Source organism: Carcharodon carcharias, chromosome 17 (assembly GCF_017639515.1).
Source record: "Carcharodon carcharias isolate sCarCar2 chromosome 17, sCarCar2.pri, whole genome shotgun sequence".
NCBI lineage: Eukaryota > Metazoa > Chordata > Chondrichthyes > Lamniformes > Lamnidae > Carcharodon > Carcharodon carcharias.
In genome coordinates, this window is record NC_054483.1 from 97,786,070 (window position 1) to 97,812,040 (window position 25,971).

A 25,971-nucleotide genomic window follows, 5' to 3' on the forward strand; every position below is an offset into this window, starting at 1 on the left:
TCCCCTTTACACCATTTCTTCAGCCATGTATTCATCCAATATATCATGTTATTTCTACTCTTGCTAGAATGTGACACTGATAGTAATCTTGGGATTACTACCTTTGAGGTCCTACTTTTTAATTTATGTCCTAACTCCCTATATTCAGCTTGTAGGACCTCATCTCTTTTTTTTTACCTATGTCGTTGGTACCAATATGTACCATGACCACTGGCTGTTCACCCTCCCCTCTTCAGAATGTGCTGCAGCCTCTCCGAGACGTCCTTGACCCTGGCACCAGGGAGGCAACATTCCATCCTGGAGTCTCTTTTGCGGCTGCAGAATTATCTGTCTGTTCCCCTTACTATTAAATCCCCTATCAATATAGCCCTGCCACTCTTCTTCCTCCTCTCTTGTGTAGCAGAGCCACTCGTGGTGCCATGGGCCTGGCTTCTGCTGCTTTCCCCTGAGAGGTTGTCTCTCCCAACAGTATCCAAAACGGTATATCTGTTAGAGAGGGGGATGGCCACAGGGGACTCCTGTACTACCTGTCTTCCTCTACTCTGCCTGGTGGTCACACATCCCCTTTCTGCCTGTTCAGTCTTTACCTGTGTTGTGACCACCTCACTGAACATGCTGTCCATGACAATCTCGGCATCATAGATGCTCCACAGTGAATCCACCCGCAGCTCCAGCTCTGAAATGCAGTTAGCCAGTATTGCAGCTGGACACACTTCCTGCACACATGATAGCCAGGGACACTGGAAGTATCCATGACTTCCCACATAGCACAGGAGGTGCATATCACTGGTGCGAGCTCTGCTGCCATGACTTCCCTTTAGATTAAGCTCGTTAGTTACTCCCTTTAAAGAATACTAACTACATGAGGGGCCTTATTCCACTCCAAACACTCCCACTGCAGTCCAAAAATTAACAAATTAGCTTTTGTTTAAGCTAATGGACTGTAGCAGTTTAATTAGTAGAAAACGTAGAAGTAGAAGTACTCACCTGACCCTACTTACCTATCAGCTGCCTACCCTGTGTCACATCACTTTTTGAATCATGATGGCACTTCGAACTCCACTACCTGAAGGTCCTGAAGGTATGTCACTCCTCTCCAGTCTCGGCCTCTGTTTCGCACGCCCTTTTATACTGCTCTCACTGGCCTCTCCTCTCTGGTCTAAAACTTACCTTCTTCCAATGCCAACAGCAACTTTTAATTAATTGCTAAATTAAAGAAAGACTAGACTTTAGATAGAATTTAATCCTTAATTTAACCCTTAAACTCCCTCAGTCACCAATCTCCAGCTGAAGGTCTCTACTGCAGCCAAACACAGCACTCCAGTGCAGACCTATGGCATTGTCTGATTTGGGCACTACTACGATTGGGATTTTCAATAGCACATTTCTCTCCAGCTTTTTCAGCTACTTTTCAATCTGGATTTTGAGAGCATAAGGAAGCAGCCTAGCCTTGCAATATACTGGTTTTGTATCAAGCCTGACTCGGACGTGTGCTTCCACACTGATTATACCTTCATAACTGTCCTTGATAATGTTGTTCAATAGTTGAAGCTCCTAAGTCATCTCAACCTAAAAACATGCTCCGAGTCTAACTTCAGCTTGCAAAGCCAAACTTTACCTGTTAAAGTTTGTTCGTTGACGTAGCTCATTACAACAATGAGCTATTGAGGGACTTGCCCTTATACTGAACTCCATTGCACTCCATTTTCCACGTGTTTCTAACAATTCATCAGAGTAGGTTTAAGCTTGACAGAAGCCTTCTGACTGTGAAGAGTAGTTATACTAGTCACCTACAGGGAAAAGGCAATCTTAAGCACTACATCAAATGTAACATTTTGTGTTTAGTAACATTGTTTGGATTCTTTCATTCACCAATGCATACAAATCTGTCTTGTAAAGCACAGTCTAAGAATGTGCCAAAGTTGCAAAGTAATGAGAAATCTTTCAGTGCCACAAAGTATTCAACAACTGTTTTGCTATTTTTTCTGGTTTCTTGTTCCAAATTTGTAGTTGTCTGTTATCCTAGTGTCTTAGGATTGAAATTTTACTCCACCTTAGTGATTATTGTTTTGAATGGCACATCAGGAGAAGGAGGAGGCTCCACAAATATCCCCATCCTCAATGATGGGGGAGCCCAATACATTAGTGCAAAAGACAAAGGTGAAGCATTTGTAACCATCTTCAGTCAGAAGTGCCTAGTGGATTATCCATATCAGCCTCCTCCTGAGGCTTCCAGTATCACAGATGCCAACCTTCAGACAATTGATTCACTCCTTCCGATGTAAAGAACCAGCTGAAGTACTGTACAGGTTATGGGCCATGACAACATTCCGGCAATAGTACTGAAGACTTGTGTTCCAGAACTAGCCACACCCCTAGCCAAGCTATTTCAGTACAACTATTGGCACCTACCTGATAATTGTCCAGGAATAGCCTGACGACAAAAAGCAGCACAAATCCAAACCGGCCATTTACCATCCCATCGTTCTACTTTCAATCATCAGCAAAGTGATGGAAGGTGTCATCAGCGATGTTAATAGGATCCAAGCCAGTTGGTGAAGTCAAAAGCAAGACACAGAGCTTTTTGTTTATTGACTTTGTTCAGTCTTACAGCTCTCCTCCCACACTCCCAAAGTCCCAGCTATCCCCTATTTATATGTGCTCAAAGTACTTAACTAAGCGTACCATTAATGGATTCCCCTTTCTTTAAACAATAACTTTCTAACACACTCAAATATTTTCAAAATAAATCAAAGAGAAAAATGATTTTTTTCCACATCGCGTATAACCCATCAGAATACAAGAATACAAGATTTTGCCTCTCTTCTAGGACCTGTGAAAAATTGAAATTTTTAAAAAATATTTTTGGGGAATATTGTGTTCTTCTGTGGAGGTGTGTGTGTGTGTGTGACTTAACTAAGCTGGGCAGAGATTAATAGGAGACAAGTTGTCTGGGGAGGTTGAAACATGAAAAGGATAGAGGTGGTGGTTTGAGGTACAGGTAAATAGGTCAGATCTAACATCTGCATTTTTAGATAAATTGAGAGTTTGTTTGAATATCAAAGGGGAGTTAGATGTATAAAGAAATATGTTTGCAGCTTGCAGGAGTGCCATAGGTAAATGGAAAGGATGATATTATGTTTTATTGACCTAAAAGCAAAAACAAAATAGAGACATGAATTATGTTATATTTGGAAGAATTTGAGTTTCAAAAAGGTGTGAGAACAATTGAACCTGAGATGAAAGGGAAAAAAAGGTATTTTATAGTTGCTATTGAGGTAGCAACTGGAGCTGAGTTGGCAGCTGTTAGCTCTGGGTTGGGAGGAGATGTCGTTTGAATCAGCCACCCAGTCAAACCAGAAGTTTTCAGTGGGAGAGAGTTGAGAGGTCATATTTCATGCCTCTATTAAAGCTTCAGCAGTTTGCATTGGGTAATATTACTGGATTTTATAGTTAAACATCTAGAACAACAAGGGAGTGTTGCCTGGAAGGTGCTTACTTGTGGGTCTGACTAAGTGGAGAGTCTTTTTGGAGAGAATTTTTGTAAGATTAAGCTTAATTGTGCAACTTTAATCTTGTGTGCTTAAGTTTTCTTTTATTCTTGTTAATAAAGCTTTTACTTTTAATTTTTAAAATCCCCAAAGTATTACTGGACTTCTTACTGCTGAGATCAGGTTTTCTTCTCATTCTCAGAATACAAAAACAAAGGTTGTGGCCCGTAAGCTAAGTTTCCTTCTGGGATTTGGTTTGTGCAGCAATTAATGCTGGCTGTGGTCATAACAGACCTCCAGCAATTTCTTCAAGTAAGCATTCCTTTTTGTAAAATAGTCCAATAATTGATGACTTGTATTAATCCACTTTATGCAGCAAAACTTGGACAAGGATTGGTGGTAATGATGGTGGCCTGATAAGTGGCAAGTAACATTTACACCACACACGCCAGGCAATGATCATCTCCAACAGGACAGAATTTACCATCTCCCCTTCACATGCAAAGGCATTACCATCACCGAATCTCCCACTATCAACATCCTGGGGTTACCATCAACCAGAAAGTGAACTGGACCAGTCACATAAATTCTGTGGCTGCAAGAGCAGGTCAGAGGCTGGAAATTCTGTGGCAATAACTCCCCAAAGTCTGTACACCGTCTACAAGGTACAGGAGTGTGATGGAATACTCTCCACTTGCCTGAAGGCTCCAACAACACAAGAAGCTTGACACCATTCAGGACCACCCATATTAATGATCTGGATGTAAAAGCAGGGGAAATAATCAAGATGTTTGCAAATCACACAAAAATTGGCTGTGTGGTTAATAGCAAAGAGGATAGCTGTAGACTGCAGGAAGATATCAGTGGACTGGTCAGGTGGGCTGGTAAGTGGCAAACGGAATTCAACCCAGAGAAGTGTGAGGTGATGCATTTGGGGAAGTCAAACACGGCAATTAATGGGAGGATACTGAGAGATGTAGAGGAAGTGAGGGACCTTGGAGTGAATGTCCATAGATTCCTGAAGGTAGCAGGACAGGTCGAAAAGCTGGTTAAGAAGGCATATGGAATCCTTTCATTTATCAGCTATGCTATAGAATATAAGAACAGGGATGTTATGCTAGAATTATATAAAACATTAGTTAGTCCACAACTTGAGTACAGTGTGCAGTCTGGTCCCCTCATTACAGAAAGGATGTAATTGCATTAGAGAGGGGACAGAGAACATTGACAAGGATGTGGCCAGGATTGGAAAATTGCAGCTATGAGAAAAGATTGGATAGGCCGGGGTTATTTTCCTTGGAACAGAGGAGGCTGAGGGGAGATTTGATTGAGGTGTACAACATTGTGAGAGGCCTGGGCAGAGTGGATGGGAAGAACCTATTTACTTTAGCAGAGAGGTCAGTACTTTAAAGTGATTGGTAGAAGGATTAGAGGGGAGATGAGGGAAGTTTTTTCACCCAGAGGGTTGTAGGGGTCTGGAACTCACTGCTTGAAAGGGTAGTAGAGGCAGAAATCTTCACTCATTTAAAAGGTGTCTGGATATACACCGGAAGTGCTGGAACCTGCAGGGTTATGGACCAAATACCGGAAGGTGGCTTGTTTTTCAGCCGGCACAGATTCGATGGGCCAAATGGCCTCTTTCTGTGCCATAAACTTTCTATGACAAAGCAGCCTGCTTGATCACCACCTGAAACATTCACTCCTTCCACCACAGACGCACAATGGCAGCACTGTCTACCATATACAAGATGCACCACAGGTACTCGCCGAGTCTCCTTCGGCAGCACCCTCCAAACCTGTAACCTGCATGGAAATGCCACCACCTGCAAATTGCCCTCCAAGTCACACACCACCTTGACTTAGATCTATATTGTTGTTCCTTCACTGTTGCTGGTTCAAAATCCTGGAACTCGTAACAGCACTGTGATGTACCTACACCAGATGGACTGCAGCGGTTCAAGAGGTCAGCTCACCACCACTTTCTCAATGGCATACCAAAAAATCTTTTGCTTTGTTGGCAGCAGGGTGATTTGTTAGTATGCCATACTCTGGGCCAATCTCCATCAGCAAAATTGCTTCCTTGTGCTTAAGAATTTGCCTTACTCTGAGTCTGGACCCCTTCACTTTCACCTTCCAAGTTCTACAATGTTATTGGCTGTTTAAAACATGTCCATCTTTCAATATATGAACGGAATGGTTCTCGAGCTCATTCATATATTTCTAGCTTTCCAATGTATCCTGTGGTTACTGCCATATTGTGACATTTGAAATGCAATTGTGGATGTCCTTAACACTGATGCAGAAGCTAAAGTCAGCACACGTAGAATAAACTCACCCAAAGCCAGTCTAGTTGGCGGTTAAAATCAGATGGACATCAGGACCTTGTTGCAGCCAATTAGACTGAGCATGGCCACATGATATCAGGAACAGTGAGGCTCAGCACAATCCAGTTGAAATCTTGAAATCTCCACTGTCTGAGCAGGTAGGTCACTGGGAGCCAGCTGATTTTGTTCATCACAGTTTCTATTGCCATCTGCTGCCAATGCTTTTGTACTTTGATTTCATCTCATTGCCAAAATCTGTTACATATTGAGAGGCACTTGCAATGAAAGACAGACACCAAGATGGTCAGTTCACATGTTTAATGATATCATTGCACACTATGCATGTTCATAACATATGAATACATTACAAGAGGCAATAATGTATCATTTGCTAAAGTAGCAAGAGTATTTTGTCACTAAACGTAGAAAAGAATATCACCGTCCAGGACCACAAGGTATCTGCAGGTGGGACTTGCTCCCCAGAACCACAAGGCTACAAGGTAATTTGGCAGCCAGAGATCTGAAGGAGATTGTAAACTCTTTTTTTGGCATTGGTTCTTAAGTCAGAGGCTTGGCAAACACAATATAATTAGGAGTCAAATGAGCACCACATTAAAACCTCAAGCTGTTGGTCAACTGCTCTGATGAATTTCTTCTCTCACACAAACAAGACACTATTATAAAAGTTAACCATAACTGTTCCAAATTTAATGTTATCTTTGTTCTGGGGAGTTACAGACACAATGTGGACATTTTAGAAAAACTATAAAAAAGTGTCACAAATCAAAGCCTCTTTACAACCAATTAGATAACAAGTCAATACTACAGATTTGAAGCAATGAACCTGAAGGAGAAGCAGCCTCTCTGTTTTGTATTAATGGCCTGAATAATAACCACTGAATGGTGCAATGACTTATGGTTTATCAACATTTGAAATAGATATTTCTCGAAAATTGCACTAGGTCCTAACACTGACTTATCTTAGAAAAATCAAAGTTCCTGGGATGTTTTATCTGTACCATTGTGAAAGACAAGAATGCACTCAATCCAAACTTGGTCAACACAAATCATATGGGAACATATGGAAAACAAATAGAAAAAGAGCATTATGTGTACCATTATTATGGATCCATACCCATTTACTATGTGTTTCTTTAAAGGGACTCTCTGGAGTTAATGGAAATCAAATGGTGCCTGCTTTTTACACAGGTGCATACTCAATAAGAATCTAACTTTGAGAGATCCTTAGTTCTCAAAGCTGCCACTGGAGGCGCTTCAGAGCTGCCGGCCCTCTGGTTGGGCCAGCAGCATTTACATCTTGCCTGCCATCCTAATAGGACAGTGAGCTTGGAGGTGGTCAAATAGTAGGCAACCCCAGGAATATCCCAGTGCCAGTCTGGCTCCAAGCAACTGCAGGCTCAGGACTCTCATTCAATCCCAATGCTGGAGCCCTGAACCAACTGGTAATATCCTGCCCCCAGTCTGTCCTATTGCATAATTATACTTTAAATGATCTCAATGATTTTGCCTTTATTGCTTTGTTTATTAAATTATTGAAAAATACTTGTCAAACTTTGAACTTCTGCTTGATGTTGGTTTGAAATTTAATTTTCAGTACTCCCATGCACTTATGAAAGCAATGAATGAATTTCTAGAATTAGTCATACCCAAGCTGCTTTGCACAATTTGACATCAGGCTCTGAATATTACAAAGATCTAATTCCACATCACCTGGTATGTATATCTTCCCTTGTATATGTAATAAAAGCAGTTTCAATATATAGACTACATCTGGCTTGTAAATAGGCAAATGAGTTAAGGCAAATACAGGATGTGCATGCCTCTTGAGGAATGTGTAATGAAATGGTTTGAGGATGCAACCTCAATCAGGACAGTTTAAATTCTGTTCAACCATATTTCGAGAAAGTAGTTCTGTTGATAACGGAAATTAAAAATCACAGCATTACATTCTCAGTCCTCTCGAGTTCCTGTGTTATTAGCACATGATGCCTCTACTGGGTTAAAAGGCAGACGCACTGCCAAGTGTACTGAACTATTCAGACCATGTCCCATCCCTTGGTCTTTTCCAGGTTAGCTAATTATAATTAGTGGTAATGAGGGGCATAAGGTTTTGCTTCAGCAGCCATGGACCAGAGCTGCTGGCGAATCAGGGGCCCAGCAACTGTGCATTGCAAATAGCACCTCTGAGGAAATAGTGGCAGCTGCTGGCAATATACCCACCAGAGGGCCAGGATCAGTGAAGGTCCCAGGCCACAGGTGAATGAAGGTGAAATGGGGTTGTGGGAGAGGCAGGGAGAGGGGTCAGATATTACCTCCCTCAATCAGGCACTGAGTGTCTTTGAACGAGGGACCACCCCTGGGTCCCTGCAAGCAAACATGCCAAAGTTTGCTTCTTGGGCTTCCTGCAAATTGACTGCCCTGCCCACCGCTGGTTGAATGACAGTGGCAGGGTGAGAAGGTTCTTAAGTGGGCATTAATTGCCTACTCAAGGGCCTCAATTGGCAGCAGAGATAGGAAGGTGGCAGGATCCACACCCGGCAGTCTCCCTCCCAAGTAAATCAACCCCATCTCCAAACACACCTCCAGGGAGGACATTAAATTCCACCCAATGTGTTAGCTATCATCTATATTTTTAAAATGCAATCAATTCCATATTAATATCCCCTAAGTCAAAAGGCTGTGTCTTTAAGCCCCAGGGCTTGAGAATATATGTAAATTAGTGCTCCAGTCCACTATGGAAGCAATTCTGCATAGTTATATGTGCCATCCTTTGGCTGAGATGTTAAGCTAAGGAGTGTAGCTGCTTCAATCTTTTAGGTGATTAGCTCAGTTGGCTAGATGGCTAGCATGTGGTTCAGAATAACACCAACAGTGCAGGTTTGATTCCCATTCTGACTGGGTAGACCTGGGACCTGTCTCCTTGCTTTTGAGCTGGAAGGTGGAAGGCAATGACAAACCGCCACTGACAAAACACCAAGATAAACAGCTCAGGATGAAGAATCAGCAGATAGTGAGCCAAGGGCCTGCCTTTGGGCAGAGCATTCATGAATGAATAAACACAAGTATTTCCTTTTTTAATTAAAATTCAATATTCAGAATTTAATATTCAGATGTTCAGTTTAAGGCATCTCACCAAAGGGAAGTGAATGATAAAAGTTAAAGTTATAGATTCAGAACTTTACATGTTGGACCATTCATTCTAATGGAGAAATAATCATTACCTGTTCAATTTTAAACAGTGTGATGTTATTAACCAAGGATACAGATAGAAGTGAAGCAACAAATACACAACAGCTATGAATCTACAGATATAAATCCAAAGATTTATTGTCCAACATCAAAGATCAAGGTCGAGCCTGTAGCACAGGAACTGAAGAGCAAGATTGGTATTGAGCTCACTTTTACCAAGACTGGAGGGAACCTGAACTGAAAATAGCTATAAATCCTTAATCCCTCAATTGCCAACTATATGTTTGAAGCACTTGGGATATTGATAAGCAGTTCCATTCTACCCATGGGATCTGCCAACACTCAACGAAAGACAACCACAGATAGAACTTAAATGCTAACTATCAGTCACACGCATCTGAAGGATAATGCAACAAGAGAGGGGAGAGTTTTCATCCTTAGTGCAGGATATGACAGTGAAAGGATACGGGGCTGGATTTTCACTCGAGGTGGAAGTGGGAGTTGGGAAATTTCCCAGCTCACCACACCCACTTTGGGAAAAGGTGCCTTGTCAGGTCCAATGTTTGCTCCAGGGGGTAAGGGTGGGGTGGGGATGGGAGTGGGTGTCAGAGACAGAGTCAGGCTTGCGACCCCAGATAGGCGGTGGCCGCAGAGGCTGCCGAACACAAAGGCCCCGCTTCAGTTCTCTGGGACTTTGTCCCAGTTGTATTGTTAAGTATTATGCCTGCTTGCCCTCACCCCTCACACATCACCTACTCACTTCCTAATCTCCATTCATACCAACTCATGCACCCCACCCACCTTCAAGCCCCTTTATGCCAATTTAATGCCAACTCACCCAGCACTCTTTGCCCTTACACTCTCTAAGCCAACTCACCCAGGATCCACCATGGGCAGACCACGGGAGCCATATTGAGATGAAATAAAAGTCTATATACCTGTTACAGGCTTTATTATTGTAAATAAACCACTCTTTTTCATTCAAAAATTTAAAAGCCCTTTTAAGTATTTAATCCCTTATGAAAACAGACTTGTATTCATAAACCATACAAAACAGCTAGTTGTTTAATAACCTCTTTGAGCTGATAATCAAACTGTGAATTTACAATACCCCCTGCTGGGATTATTGTAGGTTGTGGAAAGCAGCCAACCATTAATGATAACTCTTGGAGTTATGTCAACAAAAAGTTTTGTAACTGCTAGAACAGATTATTTTTCCCATTCTCACTGACAGGCTGTTTAGTTCTAAATTAAGGGTATGGGAATTTAAATAATTTCATAGCTTGATAGTTCTACAGACCTTATCCCTCTTCATGAGCATTTACATCTTCTCCATAAAGCCATAACTCTCACACAGCGGTTTAAGGTCTCCACTGCAGCAAAAATGGGGCCTGTTTGAACTCAGCACTGAGTTCAAATGGCCCTACTGGGTTTGGGTTTCCCATGTATGAGTCATGCCCTGCCTCCTTTCCCCTACACGTGAAAATGGGATTTGTCGGAAACAGGGTTGTGACTTCCAGATCTGGGTATCACATGCCATTTTTAAAGGTCTGCCAAATTCCAGCCCATGGTCTAGAAAGAGGGAGGTTGGGAGAAACAGGTCTGACTTGTGGTAGTAACAATCTTTAGGGAATGTTCAAAATGGAGGCAAGTAGGTCTTAAAGGCTACATTACACAGAATTAGTTCAAGAGTTTGCTGTTTTTTCTTTTATTCGCTCATGGGATGTGAACATGCGTATGAACTATTTTATATAGAACCTTCATTAAAAGTATGGTAATGAATTGCTTTGCACTACTCAATTAATAATCCAGAAAATTATCCCACCCTGGTAGTTTGAGAATTTAATTATTTTTAACAAATCTGGAAATAAAAAAGTGATATCAGATAGATTCTTGTAAAACCTAATCTGGTGCTTGATTGAGATTGAATATAGCATGAAATCACTGTCAAAAGGAATTAGCTTATTGAGATGTGTTAGCCTCTAAGTCTGAAAGTTGAGATCAAGCCCTCCAGAGCTTATTCCATTGCAACACTGAGGGAGTTCTGCACTATCAGAAGGTCAGAACTGAGGGACAGCTGCATTAATAGAGTTAGTACTGAGGGGCAGTATTGAGGGAGCACTACACTGACGGAGGGTCATTACCGAGAGTGTGCCGCACTGTTGAAGGGGTAGTATTGAAGGACAAGGAGCAATTTGGAGTAAAAATACTTAGAGGAGGGCCAATTTCAGATCTAGCCCAGGTCAATTAGAATCAAGGAGTAGCAGACTAAAATATAATGGGACAATGGGCTGCTTTTAAAGAGGAGATGGTCCAGATGCAGTCAAGATACATTCCCATGAAAGGGGAAAGGTAGAGGAAACAAAGCCTGAACTCCCAGGATGACAACAGAAACAGAGGGGAGAATTTTACTGGCCTCCAGAAGGCGGGGTCATGCTGGAGTGGGTAGGCAAAGCCAGGTTACATTGGCTCTCTGACGTGGTCCCATCGGGGAATTTTACTGACGGCAAGACTGGCTTCCAACATACCTCCTGGGAAGCAAATTTAAATATGGAAATGACCCATTAGCAGGCATTTTACCAGGCTGTCAGCATTTTGCTGATGGCATATTGAAACCCCCCTTGCCAGGTGAGAAGGCCGCTAGCTGAATGCAGGCTGCCTCCCAGAAGCTCGGGTTGGCAGGGGGTGGCGGGTGAGTGGGGGGGGGGAGGGAGGGGAGCGGGTTGCGGTGGTGGCGTGGACTGTACAATGGATCGGTGAGGAGTATTTTTACATTCAAAGAGGAGATCATGGGTAGGAAATGTATCTCCCTGATGCCAATGATTAAGTCAGGCAATTTCCTTCCATTGCTATACATTTATATTCTTTTAAGTGATTTCTTCAGCCTACCCACCATAGGCTCCAAGGCCCATGCATGCCTCAGCGATAGCCATTCTTGGTGATGGGGCTGAGAGTTGAGGCCGCTGAACTGCTGGCCCTCTGATTGGATTGGCAGTTTGAGTGAGCAGGCGGCCATCCTGAGCAGGATGGCAAACCCAGTGGCAGCTTATTCATGAACTGCTGCTGGTAAAATCGACATAGGTGTCCTGCCAACTGGCCATGCATGTCTCTGACATGCAATTCCGGCCACAGTCGGGTTCTTGACTCGATTCACATGATTCTGCCTAAACAGTAAGATGAAATGGAAAAAGCACGCTGATGACAGGTGTCAGGTTGACAATACAAGTGAGAACTAGGCTGAATATGGAAAGTTCAGAGGGGAAATAAAAAAGAAATCAGAGAAGCAAAGAGAGAGCATGAGAAGAGACTAACAACTAACAAAAAGGAATCCAAAAGTCTTCTAGAGGCATATTAATAGTCAAAAGGTAGTGAGAGGAGGGTGAACCATTTAGGGGCCAAAAAAGGGGATCTATGCATAGAGGCAGAGGACATGGCTGAGGTTCTAAATGTATCCTTTGCATCTGTATTTTACTGAAATCATAATGCAAATTGGGATAAGCTAAAAGTTGATAAAGATGAGGTATTAGAGGGGCTTTCTATACTTAAAGCTGATGGTCACCAGTGCTAGATCATACACATCTGATGACACTGATGGAAGTGAGGGTGGAATTTGCAGAGGCAATGCCCATAATCTTCCAATCCTCATTAGATATAGGAGTAGTGCTAGTGTGTTGGGGTGAGCTGCAGCTATCAACCACATTGGTGGGTGGCAGATAGCCAGAACAAGCTCTAGGTTTTGGAGGTTAGCTGTAAAATAAGCAGGCCTTCTCCTGATGAATAAGCAGTCAGGGCTTTTGGGTGAGGTAAGGCAGAAGGTGGTGCCTCAACATCATTAAAAATCCCCATAAACTTACTTTACAGCTTTCTGTAATATGATGATCAGCAAGTGGTGACAGAAGCAGGTCATGATATCCAGGAGCTTCTAGTCACAACCTGAAACAAAGACAGCAGCTACCAATTAACTTCTCCACTCGAGAAGGGTGGTTTGAAGTTAGTGGATGTGCATGAGCAGCCTTTTGAGGATTAGCTCTGCTCACGTCACCAGGGGAAAGAGCTAGAAAAGTCACCCTAAAAATAGACTGTCTCACTCCAAACTCAACTGAGAAACTGGATCCAGCAGGATTGCCCATATGCAGTCAAAACTCACAAAAACAATCAAAACAAAATCCTAGAATATTAGGTCATTTGTGGATAACTCAGAATGATAGTCACCTTGATATCTCTCACCCAGACATTGACATAGTCACTCTTAAAGAGATCCACAGAGCAGATGATGGATAAATCAAAGAACATGGAGGTGGCTATACTTTCCTGTGAAAAAAGGAATCACAAGAGGAATGCAGAATCCATGGTCCTTTCCCTTAAAAACAAACTCATGAAGAGATTCCACTAAGTCGCTGTTGAGATCAATAAGCATCTTATGACACTCAATCTTAAGTTCAAAGGCAATCGAACTGCCACCCACATCAGCACTTATCCATCTACATTAGATTCCAAGGACAAAGCGAAAGAAATCTTCTATTCCAATCTAAATGCAGCTCTGACAACTGTACCATCACGGTCAAAGATCATGCGTCTCAGTGGTTTAAATGTCAGGGTGGGGGACTAACACGCACTTTGGCCAAACATCATTGGAGAGCATGGAGTAGGTTGCAAAGTCCAATACCAATATGCCTCCTTACTCTGTGCGCTGAGTACAATCTTGCGGTCACATACATAGTTCTCCACCAAACAAAGTTTCAAGATATCTTGGTGAGAGAGACTGCCCTTGACATTAAGGCTGCATTTGACCCAGTGCGGCATCAAGGAGCCTTAGCAAAACTGGAGTCAATGGGGATCGGGGAAAATTCTCTGCTGGTACAAAGGAGGATGGTTGTGGTTATTGAAGGTCAATCATCTCAGTTCCAGGACATCATTGCAGGAGTTCCTCAGGGTAGTGTCCTAGGCTCAACCATCTTTAGCTGCTTCATCATTGACTTTCCTTCCATCATAAGGTCAGAAGTGGGGAAGTTCGCTTATGATTGCACAATATTCAGCACCATTTGCAACTCATCAGATATTGAAGAAGTCCATGTCCAAATGCAGCAAGACCTGGCACTATCCAGGCTTGAGCTGACAAGCCGCAAGTAACATTTGCACCGCACAAGTGCCAGGCAATGACCATCTCCAACAAGAGATAATCTGACCATCACCCCATGACATTCAATGGCATTACCATCGCTGAATCCCCCACTAACAACATCCTGGGCTGATCATTAAACTGAAACTGAATTGGACTAGCCACATAAATACTGTGGCTACAAGAGAAGGTCAGAAGTTTGGAATCCTGTGGCGAGTAACTCACCTCCTGACCCCCCAAAGCCTGTCCACCATCTACAAGGCACAAGTCAGGAGTGTGATGGAATACTCCTCACTTGCCTGGATGAGTGCAGCTTCCACAACACTCCAGAAGTTTGACACCATCCAGGACAAAGCAGCCCAATTGATTGGCACCGCATCCACAAACATTCACTCCCTCCACCATCAATGCACAGTAGCAGCAGTGTGTGCCATCTACAGGATGCACTGCAGGAATTCACCAAGGCTCCTTAGACAGCACCTTCCAAACCCACAACCTCTACCATCTAGAAGGACAAGGGCAGTCACTCACCATCCTAACTTGGAAATATATCGCCGTTCCTTCACTGTCGCTGGGTCAAAATCCCAGAACTCCCTCCCTAACAGCACTGTGGGTGTATCTACACCACATGGATGGCAGTGGTTCAAGAAGGCAGCTCAATGCCACCTTCTCAAGGGCAATTAGGGATGGCCTATAAATGCTGGCCCAGCCAGCGATGCCCATATCCTGTAAATGAATTTAAAAAAACAAGATTGAAGTCCTGGCACCTAACAGGTTATGAGATAGTCAGGACCATCCCTATCCACCAACTAAATATTCACTCCTTTCACCACCAATGCACAGTAGCAGCAGTATGTATCATCCAGAAGATGCACTGCAGCAACTCACCATGGCTTCTTCAACAACATTTTCCAAACTCATGACTTCTATCACCTAGAAGGTCAGGGGCAGCAGATGCATAGGAACGCCACCACCTGGAAGTTCCCCTCCAGGTCACTCACCATCCAAACTTGGAAATATATCGCCATTCCTTCACTGTCGCTGGATCAAAATCCTGGAACTCCCTCCCTAACAGCACTGTGGGTGTAACTACACCACATGGACAGCAGTGGTTTAAGGAGGCAGCTCAACGCCACCTTCTCAAGGGCAATTAGGGATGGCCTATAAATGCTGGCCCAGCCAGCATTGCCCACATCCCATAAACGAACGTAAAAAAACAAGATTGAAGTCCTGGCACCTAACAGACTATGAGATAGTCAGGACCATCCCCATCCACCAACTAAATATTCACTCCCTTCACCACCAATGCACAGTAGCAGCAATATGTATCATCCAGAAGATGCACTGCAGCAACTCACTATGGTTCCTTCAACAAGGTTATCCAAACTCATGACTTCTACCACCTAGAAGGTCAGAGGCAGCAGATGTGTAAGAACACCACAAGCTGCAAGTTCAGCTCCAAGCCACTCACCATCCTAACTTAGAAATATATTGCCGTTCCTTCACTGCCATGGGTCAAAATCCTGGAACTCCCTTCCTAACAGTGCTGTGGGTGTAGATACACCACATGGACTGCGATTCACCACCACCTTCTTAAGGGCAATTAGGAATGGGCAATAAATGCTGGCCCAGCCAGTGAAGCCCACATCCCGTGAAAGAATAAACAAACAAATGGGACCAGGGATTGAAAAGATGTGCATATTACATGTGCTATGGTTACATCCAATGAATGCTGGACAGACCACAGGCTTACTCATTGGGAACTGGTGGCTGAGGTGACCTCAAATGAACAACAACTGCAACAGGTATGGAGAAAATTCAAGACTTCTGACCTGTCAAACAACACAAAGCTCAAAGGATTTCAAGAACAAATCAATCAGAAACTACAAAAATAAATGGTCACACCATCAAAACAACGGCTGAGATGAAGATAAAGGGGGACCAGTAGATGTGGGATACTTGGATTTCAAAAAGGGATTCAACAAGGTGTCACAAAGAAGTTTAATACACAAAATAAGGGCTCAATGGAGTTGCGAGTGATATATTGGCATGGATAGAGGATTAGTTCATGGACAGGAAGCAGCGAGTAGGGATAAATGGGGCATTCTCAAGTTGGTAGGCTGTGACTAGTGGAATGCTGCAAGGATCAGTGCTGGGGTTTCAGTTATTTATAATCTATATTAATGGCTTTGACGAAGAGACAGAGAGTCAAGTATCTAAGTTTGGTCACGATGCAAAGCTACATACAAAAATGTAAGCTGTGAGGAGACAGAGAGGCTGCAAAAATATATATAGGTTAAGTGAGTTGGCAACAAGGGGGCAGATTGAGTACAATGTGGGGAAGTGTGAGGTTATTCACTTTGGCCATAAAAATAGAAAAGCAGAATTTTTTTTAAAAGGTGTGAAACTTGGAAATGTTGATGTTCAGAGAGACTTGGGTGTACTCTAAGAGGAACACAAAAGATTAGCACGCAGGTGCAGCCAGCAATTCGGAAAGCAAATGATATTTTGCCTTTTAGTGCAAGGGGATTGGAGTACAAGAAAGAAGTCTTGTTACAATTGTACTGGCCTTGGTGAGACCACACCTGGAATAATGTTTGTAATTTTGGTCTCTCTATTTAAGGAAGAATACATTTGCATTGGACGCAGTACTGCGAAGGTTCATTAAATTGGTTCTAGGGTTTAGAGGGTTGTCCTATATTAAGAGGCTGAGTAAATTGGATCTATATTCTGTGGCATTTAGAAGAATGAGAGGTGATCTCATTGAAATGTTCAAGATTACAAAGAAGCTTGACAGGGTAGATACAGAGATGTTGGGGAATGCTGAACAAGGGAGCAGAGTCTCAGGATAAGGGGCTGATCATTTAGGACTGAGATGAGGAAAAATTTCTTCACTGAAAGGGTTATGAATTTTTAGAATTCTCTAGAGGGTTTGAATCCCGAGGGTTATGGATGCATCGACAATGGTTTCACGGTTATCATTAAACTTTTAATTCCAGATTTTTTATTGAATTTCAAATTTCACCATCTGTTGTGGCAGGATTCGAATCTGGGTCCCCAGGGCATTACCCTGGTTCTCTGGATCACTAGTCCAGTGACAATACCCCATGCCACTACCTCCCCGAAGAGCCTCCTTTTGAGCTGTAATCACTCTATGATTCCTTGATTCTGTATCATGTTCGGGCTCTATTTCACTTGTCATGCACCTCCAGACTATTGCCCTCTTCTCCAGCAGCCCCTCACTACTCAGGCCCTGAAATCACAATTGAAGAGCCAATTTCCAGAGTCACAAAATGTTCTTTCTGCTGTTTACAACCAACAGGTATAAGACCGAACCAGGGGAGTGGAGAAAGGTGACAGTGAATCCTCAGCCCCAATTTCCCAGCTACTGTACCATTCCATAAAAAGTACGTTTCTTCCAAACCTCACTCTCTGCCCACACTTCCTTACTTTTTGGATGGCCGGGCTAATAGTGCAATACCTAAAAATACACAGTGGTGTCAATAGTTCAACCCAACACATTTTATTCGTAAACTATGAAATACTCAGACCATTGTTTGATATAACAAAGCACAATGTAAATGGATCATATTATCCAGCGGGACTATGCTATTTTAAAGCAAGGCTAATGAATCATCAGTACTTGGTTGCATAAATTACTTTAAAAAATAGAAATAAGTCTTGCTCTCCATTTCCTGATCTAAATTGAAATCAGGATTCCAATGGTGCCTGACAACAGCTCTCTCTCTCTGATCACTATTCTGTTTTGCCTTGTTTGCACTAATGCATGCCCAGACCATTAAAGCTGATAGTACTAGGCTTGACCACTTTTCATGATATACCATCCACTAATAGCAGACCCTGCTATTCAACATCCAAATCACACTGCCATCCCCAACTTGTCTTATTCCAGATTTACTGCTAGATTGCTCCTACAGAGAAGCTGTTAGAAACCCTGCTTCAAATTGCAAAAGCATCAATTAACCTTCATTAACTGTCCAGCGACTGCCCAATATCAAAGTTTACCCTCAATAATTTACACCAATTCTATATTGCACATTTCCTCACTTTATGTATTTTAGGCATAAATTTTAATATAGAAACAGAAGTAAATAATTGAATCTGATACAAGAACATAAAACTGAAATTGATGCCTAGTGCTGAATCTAGCTATGTTCTACACTTACTTGTACAATCTATCTATATTTCAGGATTATGAAAACTCTATGCTGATTATACAAAATTCCCTTGTGAAGTTAGACTGCAGTAAAAGCTTGAGGTTGGAAGAATCCAGGAATGGGCTGTTAGGAAATTCAAATATGATAAATGGACAGGTTTGGTCTTATTGCTTAAATGCATTCAGAATAAAATTATGCAATCTTGCAACATCTCAAGAAGAACCGGTTATAAAATGCACAAGAGGACTAACTTTTACTGAAGTATCTATGTTGAAGTCAATCAATGTTAGAAAAGTGGATTCTTCTAACCTGAAGCTACTTCCAGAAAAGCTGTACAAGTCTTAATGCTTTTTTTAAAAACCTATTTATTTAGTTTGAAGGAATGCAGCCATCCTTGACATAATAACTCAGTGAGTCTAATCTGGCAGGAACTGTCTGCTAAGATGTGTGCTGTTCAGTTGCATTTTTAATGCGTCTGTAATTTCCCAGCACACCTCTGTAAGTTTTAATTCCTTTAAACTTGTGTTTATTATATATTACATAACTTCAAGAATGATTACAAGGTGTGCATTATATCATTTAAAAAATGCTTTATTCCTGAATAAACAACTTACCTATGAAAGAGAAGACCACTGAGCTTTAAAGGATGGTGTGTGTGCTACAATAATAATCTAATAAAAGGGACTCTCCTCAGTTCCCAGAACAAATGTTTGTGCATCATCTGGCAATGATGTACCAATTTGAATGGCATTAGTACATCTGTAGAGTAATGGTAGCAAAGCAAAGCATTGCTGTTGGCAAAAGGTTTTACTAAACAGGACTGAGCAACACAGTGCTGAGTAATACTGCCTAGCTGACGAGGAAGCATCATATCCTTCCAGCCCACAACATTGCCCGAAAGTTTCTAGCCCATGTGTCACTCACAGCTGCTGCCAAAGTCGTGGCAACTTTTAATTGGTGTCTCTCATTTCTACTCAAAAAGGGTCATCTAACTACAGTTGACAACACGTGTAGAAGCACAATTAATGTATTATGGTACCAATTTGTACTTCAGTTTATTGAATCAAATCTGCAGAGTCATGTCCCTTCATGTGTAAATGTGTACTGCAGTGTTAAGCATCAAGCAATGGTACCCTGAGTCTCAACCTCTGCTGATAACAAGGGAAAAAAAGCAATATGGTGTTTAGCAGAAAAAGCTGCATCTTTCACCTGACCATATCTCTCTACATTCACTTGTGAACCAGGGTGCAAGTCTCATGTTAATGACCTTGTTTAATCAGTGTTATGCAGCAATACTATATACAAAAGATCTTCCCTCCTCTGGAGAATTTATGCAAAAAACTAGTAGAAAACATTTTACAAATAAATACACCATACCAACAAACTGCAGATAAAGCTCACATCACTCAAGTTTCTGAGGTTCTATGTGTTTTATTAAGTTGTGAAAATTGTTCTTTTTGTGATATGTTCAAAAAGAATATTGAATCCGAGGTCTATACTCTGATGCATAGATTTGCTCCAAATAAAGAGTGTGGGCAGAGCATGTTGGGGCCACATGGTTTCTGAATGTCAGGAGCTCTGCTGAAAACTTCACCTTAATAACACTCCAAGTACAAAAAGGGTCCAATATTGTTGGGCCACTATAGAAGAGACACTAACTTCACTACTGTCATTCTGGAGAGTGTGTGTCGCCTAAATAACTAAAGCAAGAGCATAAACATGGCTAGAATCTGTAGGGCAAAACCAGAGAAATCTTGTGATGAAACAACAAAAATGACATCTACTGTGAAACAGTTTGTCAATGCAACCAGCATCTCTGCACATTTGCAAATATTGAGGCTTCCTGACTCACCTGTCACTGCGGATGGTGTTGGTTCCCTTTTGTCTCCCCTCCACCACACTCTGGCTGGTGAGACCCCATCAAGTCAAAACATTTCTAACAGACTAACTTCTGACATTTTTGGCACAGTGAAAAGAATGGTAATTCTCAGTTTATGTACTTTGGGCATGCTAAAGGCACCAGTGAAAAAAAATCCAGAATAACTCCTGCCTATTCTGTTAGAAGTATATAATAAAAACAATAATAATTAATTTAAAACATCCAACTCTGCTCAAAGGTCCGGCTTTTGAGTAAATCTGTTGCATATGGGAATGCAACTCGCCTTTGTCCAGCTGTAAACAATTAGCTCCACTTTGACGCTTTCATGTCCTGAATTCACCATGTGCAGACAGACTACACGATTCCAGTTGTTTACAGGTGGCTTTCCACATACTCAATCACCTTCATGTTACAGTTTCACTGGTATAGACTAGCTCAGCAATCCAGCAGTTGAAATATAGCGACATTTATTCCATTGCAGGCTTGCAGTGTCTGCCTGACAGTTCTATTAGAAAATGCACATTGCATCTATAAATTAAACATATTCATATAAAAAACAAAGAAATATTAGTACTTCTTTTCTAAATAATTCGAAGGCACCCAGCCCTTTTGAGAGCGTCCACTATCTATTATTTGACAATACCACCAACCATTGGGATTACGTTCCAGCACCTCCACAGAGCTGCCTTCTTGGAAACCCATGGTCTCTTCATCTCCCTGATAGTCAGCGATTGTAACGTACACCTCCCTCCAGTTGTTCTGAATGAACTGAGGTTTCTCCTGGATGCACACTGGCTTTGGTCTCACAGCTGACACAGGAATTCCATTTTTCTGGGAAGTTCTGCCCATGGCATCTGATTCGATTACTCCACACCTTTCTGAAGGTCTGACCTTTGCCTGGTTGGGAACTGACACTGTAGCTGAGTGTAGAGTGTCAGACTCCTCAGTCTTCTTCCGTAACCGGATGTTGTTGAAGGATGCATTACGCCGGATGTTCACTGTGGACCTGATATTCTCGTGGCACACCATAGATTCATTCCTCCTGAGTGATCCAGCGAGGTTGTTAGTTTCTTTGCTTGAGGGGGAAACAAAAACAGATTGTGGCCTCACAGCTACCTGTTTCAACCCATTTCTCATTTTTACTGAACCATTCATGCTCGTCCCTAGCCTTGTAAACCCTCCAGGGGGTTTTGCAGGAATTGGGGGTGTTGCTCTCCTTAGACCAAGGTTGATGTTGTTTAATGCCTGGACCTTGTTGTCTATTTTCTCCATGTTATTGAGTTGGTTTTCATTCACTGGCCTCTCCCCACTAGATGTTCCAGACTCTCCAGCACTCTGTGCTGGCATGCCACCAACATGTTCCAAGTAGAAGACAGGGGCCCATCCCTCAGCGTCTCCAATTCTAATAAACCACCAACCACTGTCCTGTTTTTCCAGAACCTCCACCATTATTCCTGCTGGAAAACTGATTTCATTGTCCTGAACTTTCTCATATTTATCCACCGTTTTGTACTGGCACAGAGATTCTGTTTCCTGTTCACTAGGTCTTGGTATGCCCAGTCCAGCTTGGCTGGGTGATGCATTTGTGGAAAGGTCCACTGTACTTTTGGTGAAAGAATCTTCTGAATTTTCAGAGGACGTTAATGAGATAGTTTCTGCATCATCAGTTTTTGCCCCTTTGGAGTTGTGTTTCAGCTGTCCTGTGGGCCTAAGGTGGCGCCTGATGGTGCTGATCTCCATATTCTGTGCTTCTGGTTTCACCAGTAAAGGCTTTGGTCTCACAGAAGGCTTAGGTCTGGTTATGGGACTGGGAGCAGCATTCTGCTCTGTGTGTGCATTTGTTTCAGACACCTCCTTGTCTTTCTTTGGCCCAGTTTTCTGTGTTGTGCAAGGACTTATATCAGAGATGGATTTGCAGTAACTCTCACCACTTTTTCTAGCATCAGTTTTTTTCTCAGATTTTAAGTGAAGGTCTTTTAAAGAGTGTTTTGATGAAATGTATTTTGGTGAAGAGCTGGTCTCAGATGCTGACAATGCAGCAGCAACTTGAGTAACAGTTTCATAAACGCGATTACATTCTAAGCTACTGCTGCTGCCTTCTTGGTTGCATTCCTTATTACTTGGAGGGTATACAAGCTGGTCCTCGCGAGACAAGCTTTCTGAAGATTCACCCACTTTGAAGTGGGCTTTCCGCAGTGTGGAGAGTGGGCATGGTTTGCTTTGCTGCTGGCTGGACTCTGTCTGGTCCTGACTTAATGAATCTTCTTTAGCCTGCTCATCAGCAGCCAACTTCATTTCAGTCAGGGGCTCAGAGTCGAAGATTGCAGTAGGAATATCATACTCTGGTTCCTCGAACTTGGGTTTTTGCTGCATGCATTCACTCTCATTTCCTGAACCCATTTCCTCGGAGTTTGGCTTGTTTTTGGTGGGTGGTGCCGGGGGAGGAATTTTTGGCCGGATCAGTGTGCTGCTTCTTCTAGACAGATTTGGCTTTTTCCTCTTGTCAATGTATGAAGATGGTGCCCAACCTTCCTGCTGCCCAATCTGCACATACCACCAGCCACCTAAATTTTTCTCAATGACCTAAGGATTAAATATGTAAACAATTACTTTAGGCAGGTATCAAAGGGGCAATGAGACAAAGATGGTGCATAAAGCATGGTGCTAGTGCCACAAGAGAATGTACATATCCATATAGTTTTGTGCCAAATCCCTGCTTACCGACAAGCTTTAGTTATAATATAAAATATAAAATATAATATATAATATAAAAATATTTCAAACTGCAAAACTGCAGTATTAATGAGTGTTTCAAAAAGGTTTAAATACTGTAATTTTGTAAACCATATAAGGAATTAAAAAAAGTCTAGAAAAGAAAAATTTAGATTTTGCCGTGTCTTAGCAATTACACAGACGAGGAACCTGTCGCCCGAGTGGAATTTGTGGGTATTGATAATGAAAGACTGGAAACTTAAGGCAAACCCCCCTCCCTGGCATTTGATGCTAGACACTTAACCAATTCTGTATTTACATTCATCATAAACACATTGCAAAAACACTTCCATGAAATAATTTCAGTTCTGGCAGCAAATTTCTAAAGGAAGCTGAATTAAAATTGCCATCCAAAACCATTTCCTGGGAAATGTAAGCTCGTTTTCCTTTAAAGGTGATAGAATTACAGAATTGCTATGAACTAATTTTTTTGTGATGAATTTCACGGTTACAGGACCAGAGAGGAAGCATGTGTGAGCTGTTGCCTGCACAGGAGGCTTGTTGGCTGTTTTGTTAGGTGTGTTAACTCTGGTCTCAAAGCTCGTTTTATTAAGACAGGTCCGAACTGAAAAAGAAGCTAAGGTTTCAGGTTTCTGGGAAATCGACTGTGACCTCAGGTTGCTCGGGAAGTAGAAAACAGACAAAAGGACAGAGCCGTGAGATGATCTCAGCAGTGGAGATTGATGCAGGTAGGCTATGAGGAGAAGAAAGTCATGATGCAGCTGGAAAAGACCAAAAGTACTTGAATCGGGAGCTGAGCTAAGAGGGATCTAGAGAAGGGTGCCTTTTGGAAGATATTGTACCTGTGGAGCACAGATAAAGTAAAGCTATTTCTATGGGATGACAACTGAAGCCTCAGAGAAAAGGAGCTGGAATTTGGTTCAAGGAAGTTCAGAGTTTTGAAGAACTTTGTGGCTGGAATTGGTGTCACATATTCAAATAGGGAGGAGGGCTTGTGGCACAGTGGTAATGTTGCTGCCTCTGAGCCAGAAGCGTCAGGTTCAAAACCTACTCCAGGACTCAATGGCCAAGGAGGGTACATTTATAATGTTGCCAAACAGGTTGAATATTAACTCGTAAATCCTTCCAATGTATGCAATGGCAGGTAGCAAGAGAAGGAGAGATTCCTGATCAGACATGTGATGGAAAGAAATTGGAGCCTCTACCATCACTATCCATAGCTCCAGACTACAACATGCATTTTTAAAAATTCATTTAGGGGATGTGGGCTACACTGACTGGGCCAGCAATTATTGCTCATCCCTAGTAGCCCTTGAGAAGATGGTGGTGAGCTGCCTTCTTGTACTGCTGCAGTCCATGTGATGTAGGTACACCCACAGTGTTATTAGGGAGGGAGTTCCAGCATTTTGACTCAGCAACAGTGAAGGAACAGCGATATATTTCCAAGTCAGGATAGTGAGTGACTTGGAGGGGAACTTCCAGGTGGTGATGATCCCATCTATCTGCTGCCCTTGTCCTTCTAGATGGTAGTGGTTGTGGGTTTGGAAGGTGCTGTCTAAGGAGCCTTGGTGAATTCCTGCAGTGCATCTTGTAGATGGTACACACTGTGCGTCGGTGGCAGAGGGAGTGAATGTTTGTGGACGTGGTGTCAATCAAGTGCGCCGCTTTGCCCTGGACGAGGTCCAGCTTCTTGAGTGCTGTCGTAGCTGCATTCAACAAGGCAAGTGGAGAGTATACCATCAGGCTCCTGACTTATGCCTTGTAGATGGTGGACAGGCTTTGGGTGTCAGGAGGTGAGTTATTCGTTGCATGATTCCTGGCCTCTGACCTGCTCTTGTAGCCACAGTATTTATTTGGCCAGTCCAGCTCAATGGTAACCCCCCAGGATGTTGATTGTTTTGTTTTTCATTCATTTAGGCCCGCATTTATCGCCCATCCCTAACTGCTTGTTCAGAGGGGCAGTTAAGAGTCAACCACATGGATGTGGGTTTGGAGTCACACGTAGGTCAGAAGATTTCCTCCCCTAAAGGGCATTAGTGAACCAGATAGGTTTTTACAGCAGTCGACAATGGTTTCATGGTCATCATCAGACTTTTAATTCCAGATTCTTATTGAATTCAAACTCCACCATCTAACGTGGTGGGATTTGAGGCCGGGTCCCCAAAGCATTACCCTGGGTCTCTGGATTGCTAGTCCAGTGACAATACCACCACACCATTGCACTTAAAACTGTATGTTGCCACTACAAATTGGACTCCTTGGGGAGATGGTAGGACAGTTGGCTAGACAGGTCAGATTGATGCCAACAGACTGGGATTCAACCCTTGTTCAGGCTGCAGTGGATTCAGGAACCTGCCTCTTTGCCCCACCTGTGGTGGAGATCATAGCACTGTAGGTTGGGCACAGAATGCAAGAAGAAGAACAAATTCTAAGCAGACAGTTAGTAAATCTGAGATCTATCTTTGTTTTTTCTGCTAATTAAAGTGTAATTTACAGTTCATAGTGACCACAATTTGCCTGTTAACTCATGTTTAATTTATGTTGACTTTGGGTTGATTGTTAAAGTAAAAGTTATAAAAAGTGAAATCTTATTTATTGTGTTTTTGTTGGGGGAGTCATTTAGTAAATTTGATTTAGTTTGTTGGACTCCACAGGATCAAAACATTTTGCATATAAGTATTAAGCTTCCCTGTGCTAGGTTCTATTGGAGATTGTTTAAACATGCTGTGTACCTCGGCTTTCTGCCCTCCACGGAAACTGATCCCATCAGCAATGTGCGTCTGGAATTCTGCAATGGTGTAGTACTCCACTTCAACAGCAGGTGGCTCTGGAGGCTTTGGAAGCTGGAACCCCTGTGCAATACATTAAGTCAACCCTGGTTAGAAGCCTTGAGATGAACCTGGTATTTGCACAACTGTTGTCATTAGATCTAGCGTGGAGCAAAAGTAAAAGAAAATTTCAGTTTATTTGGCTAATAAATGTACTCTTGCTCCTTCCCATTTTTAACATTTAGTATTTCAGATTTTCAGAAAGGGCA

General features: G+C 42.4%; 1 protein-coding gene across 2 annotated transcripts in view; it reads right to left on the bottom strand.

The window, feature by feature from the left end:
* Positions 1-19,025: 19,025 nt before the first annotated feature.
* Positions 19,026-25,971, bottom strand: part of sh3pxd2aa (SH3 and PX domains 2Aa) — a 528,636-nt gene continuing 521,690 nt past the window's right edge. For both annotated transcript variants that reach the window (XM_041210524.1, XM_041210526.1), the window contains 2 exons: positions 25,667-25,786; positions 19,026-22,784 (listed from right to left, as the gene is read on the bottom strand). In XM_041210524.1, coding sequence (XP_041066458.1) covers positions 20,769-22,784; positions 25,667-25,786 — 2,136 coding nt within the window. In that variant the 3' untranslated portion in view covers positions 19,026-20,768. The remainder of the gene's footprint in view (positions 22,785-25,666; positions 25,787-25,971) is intronic.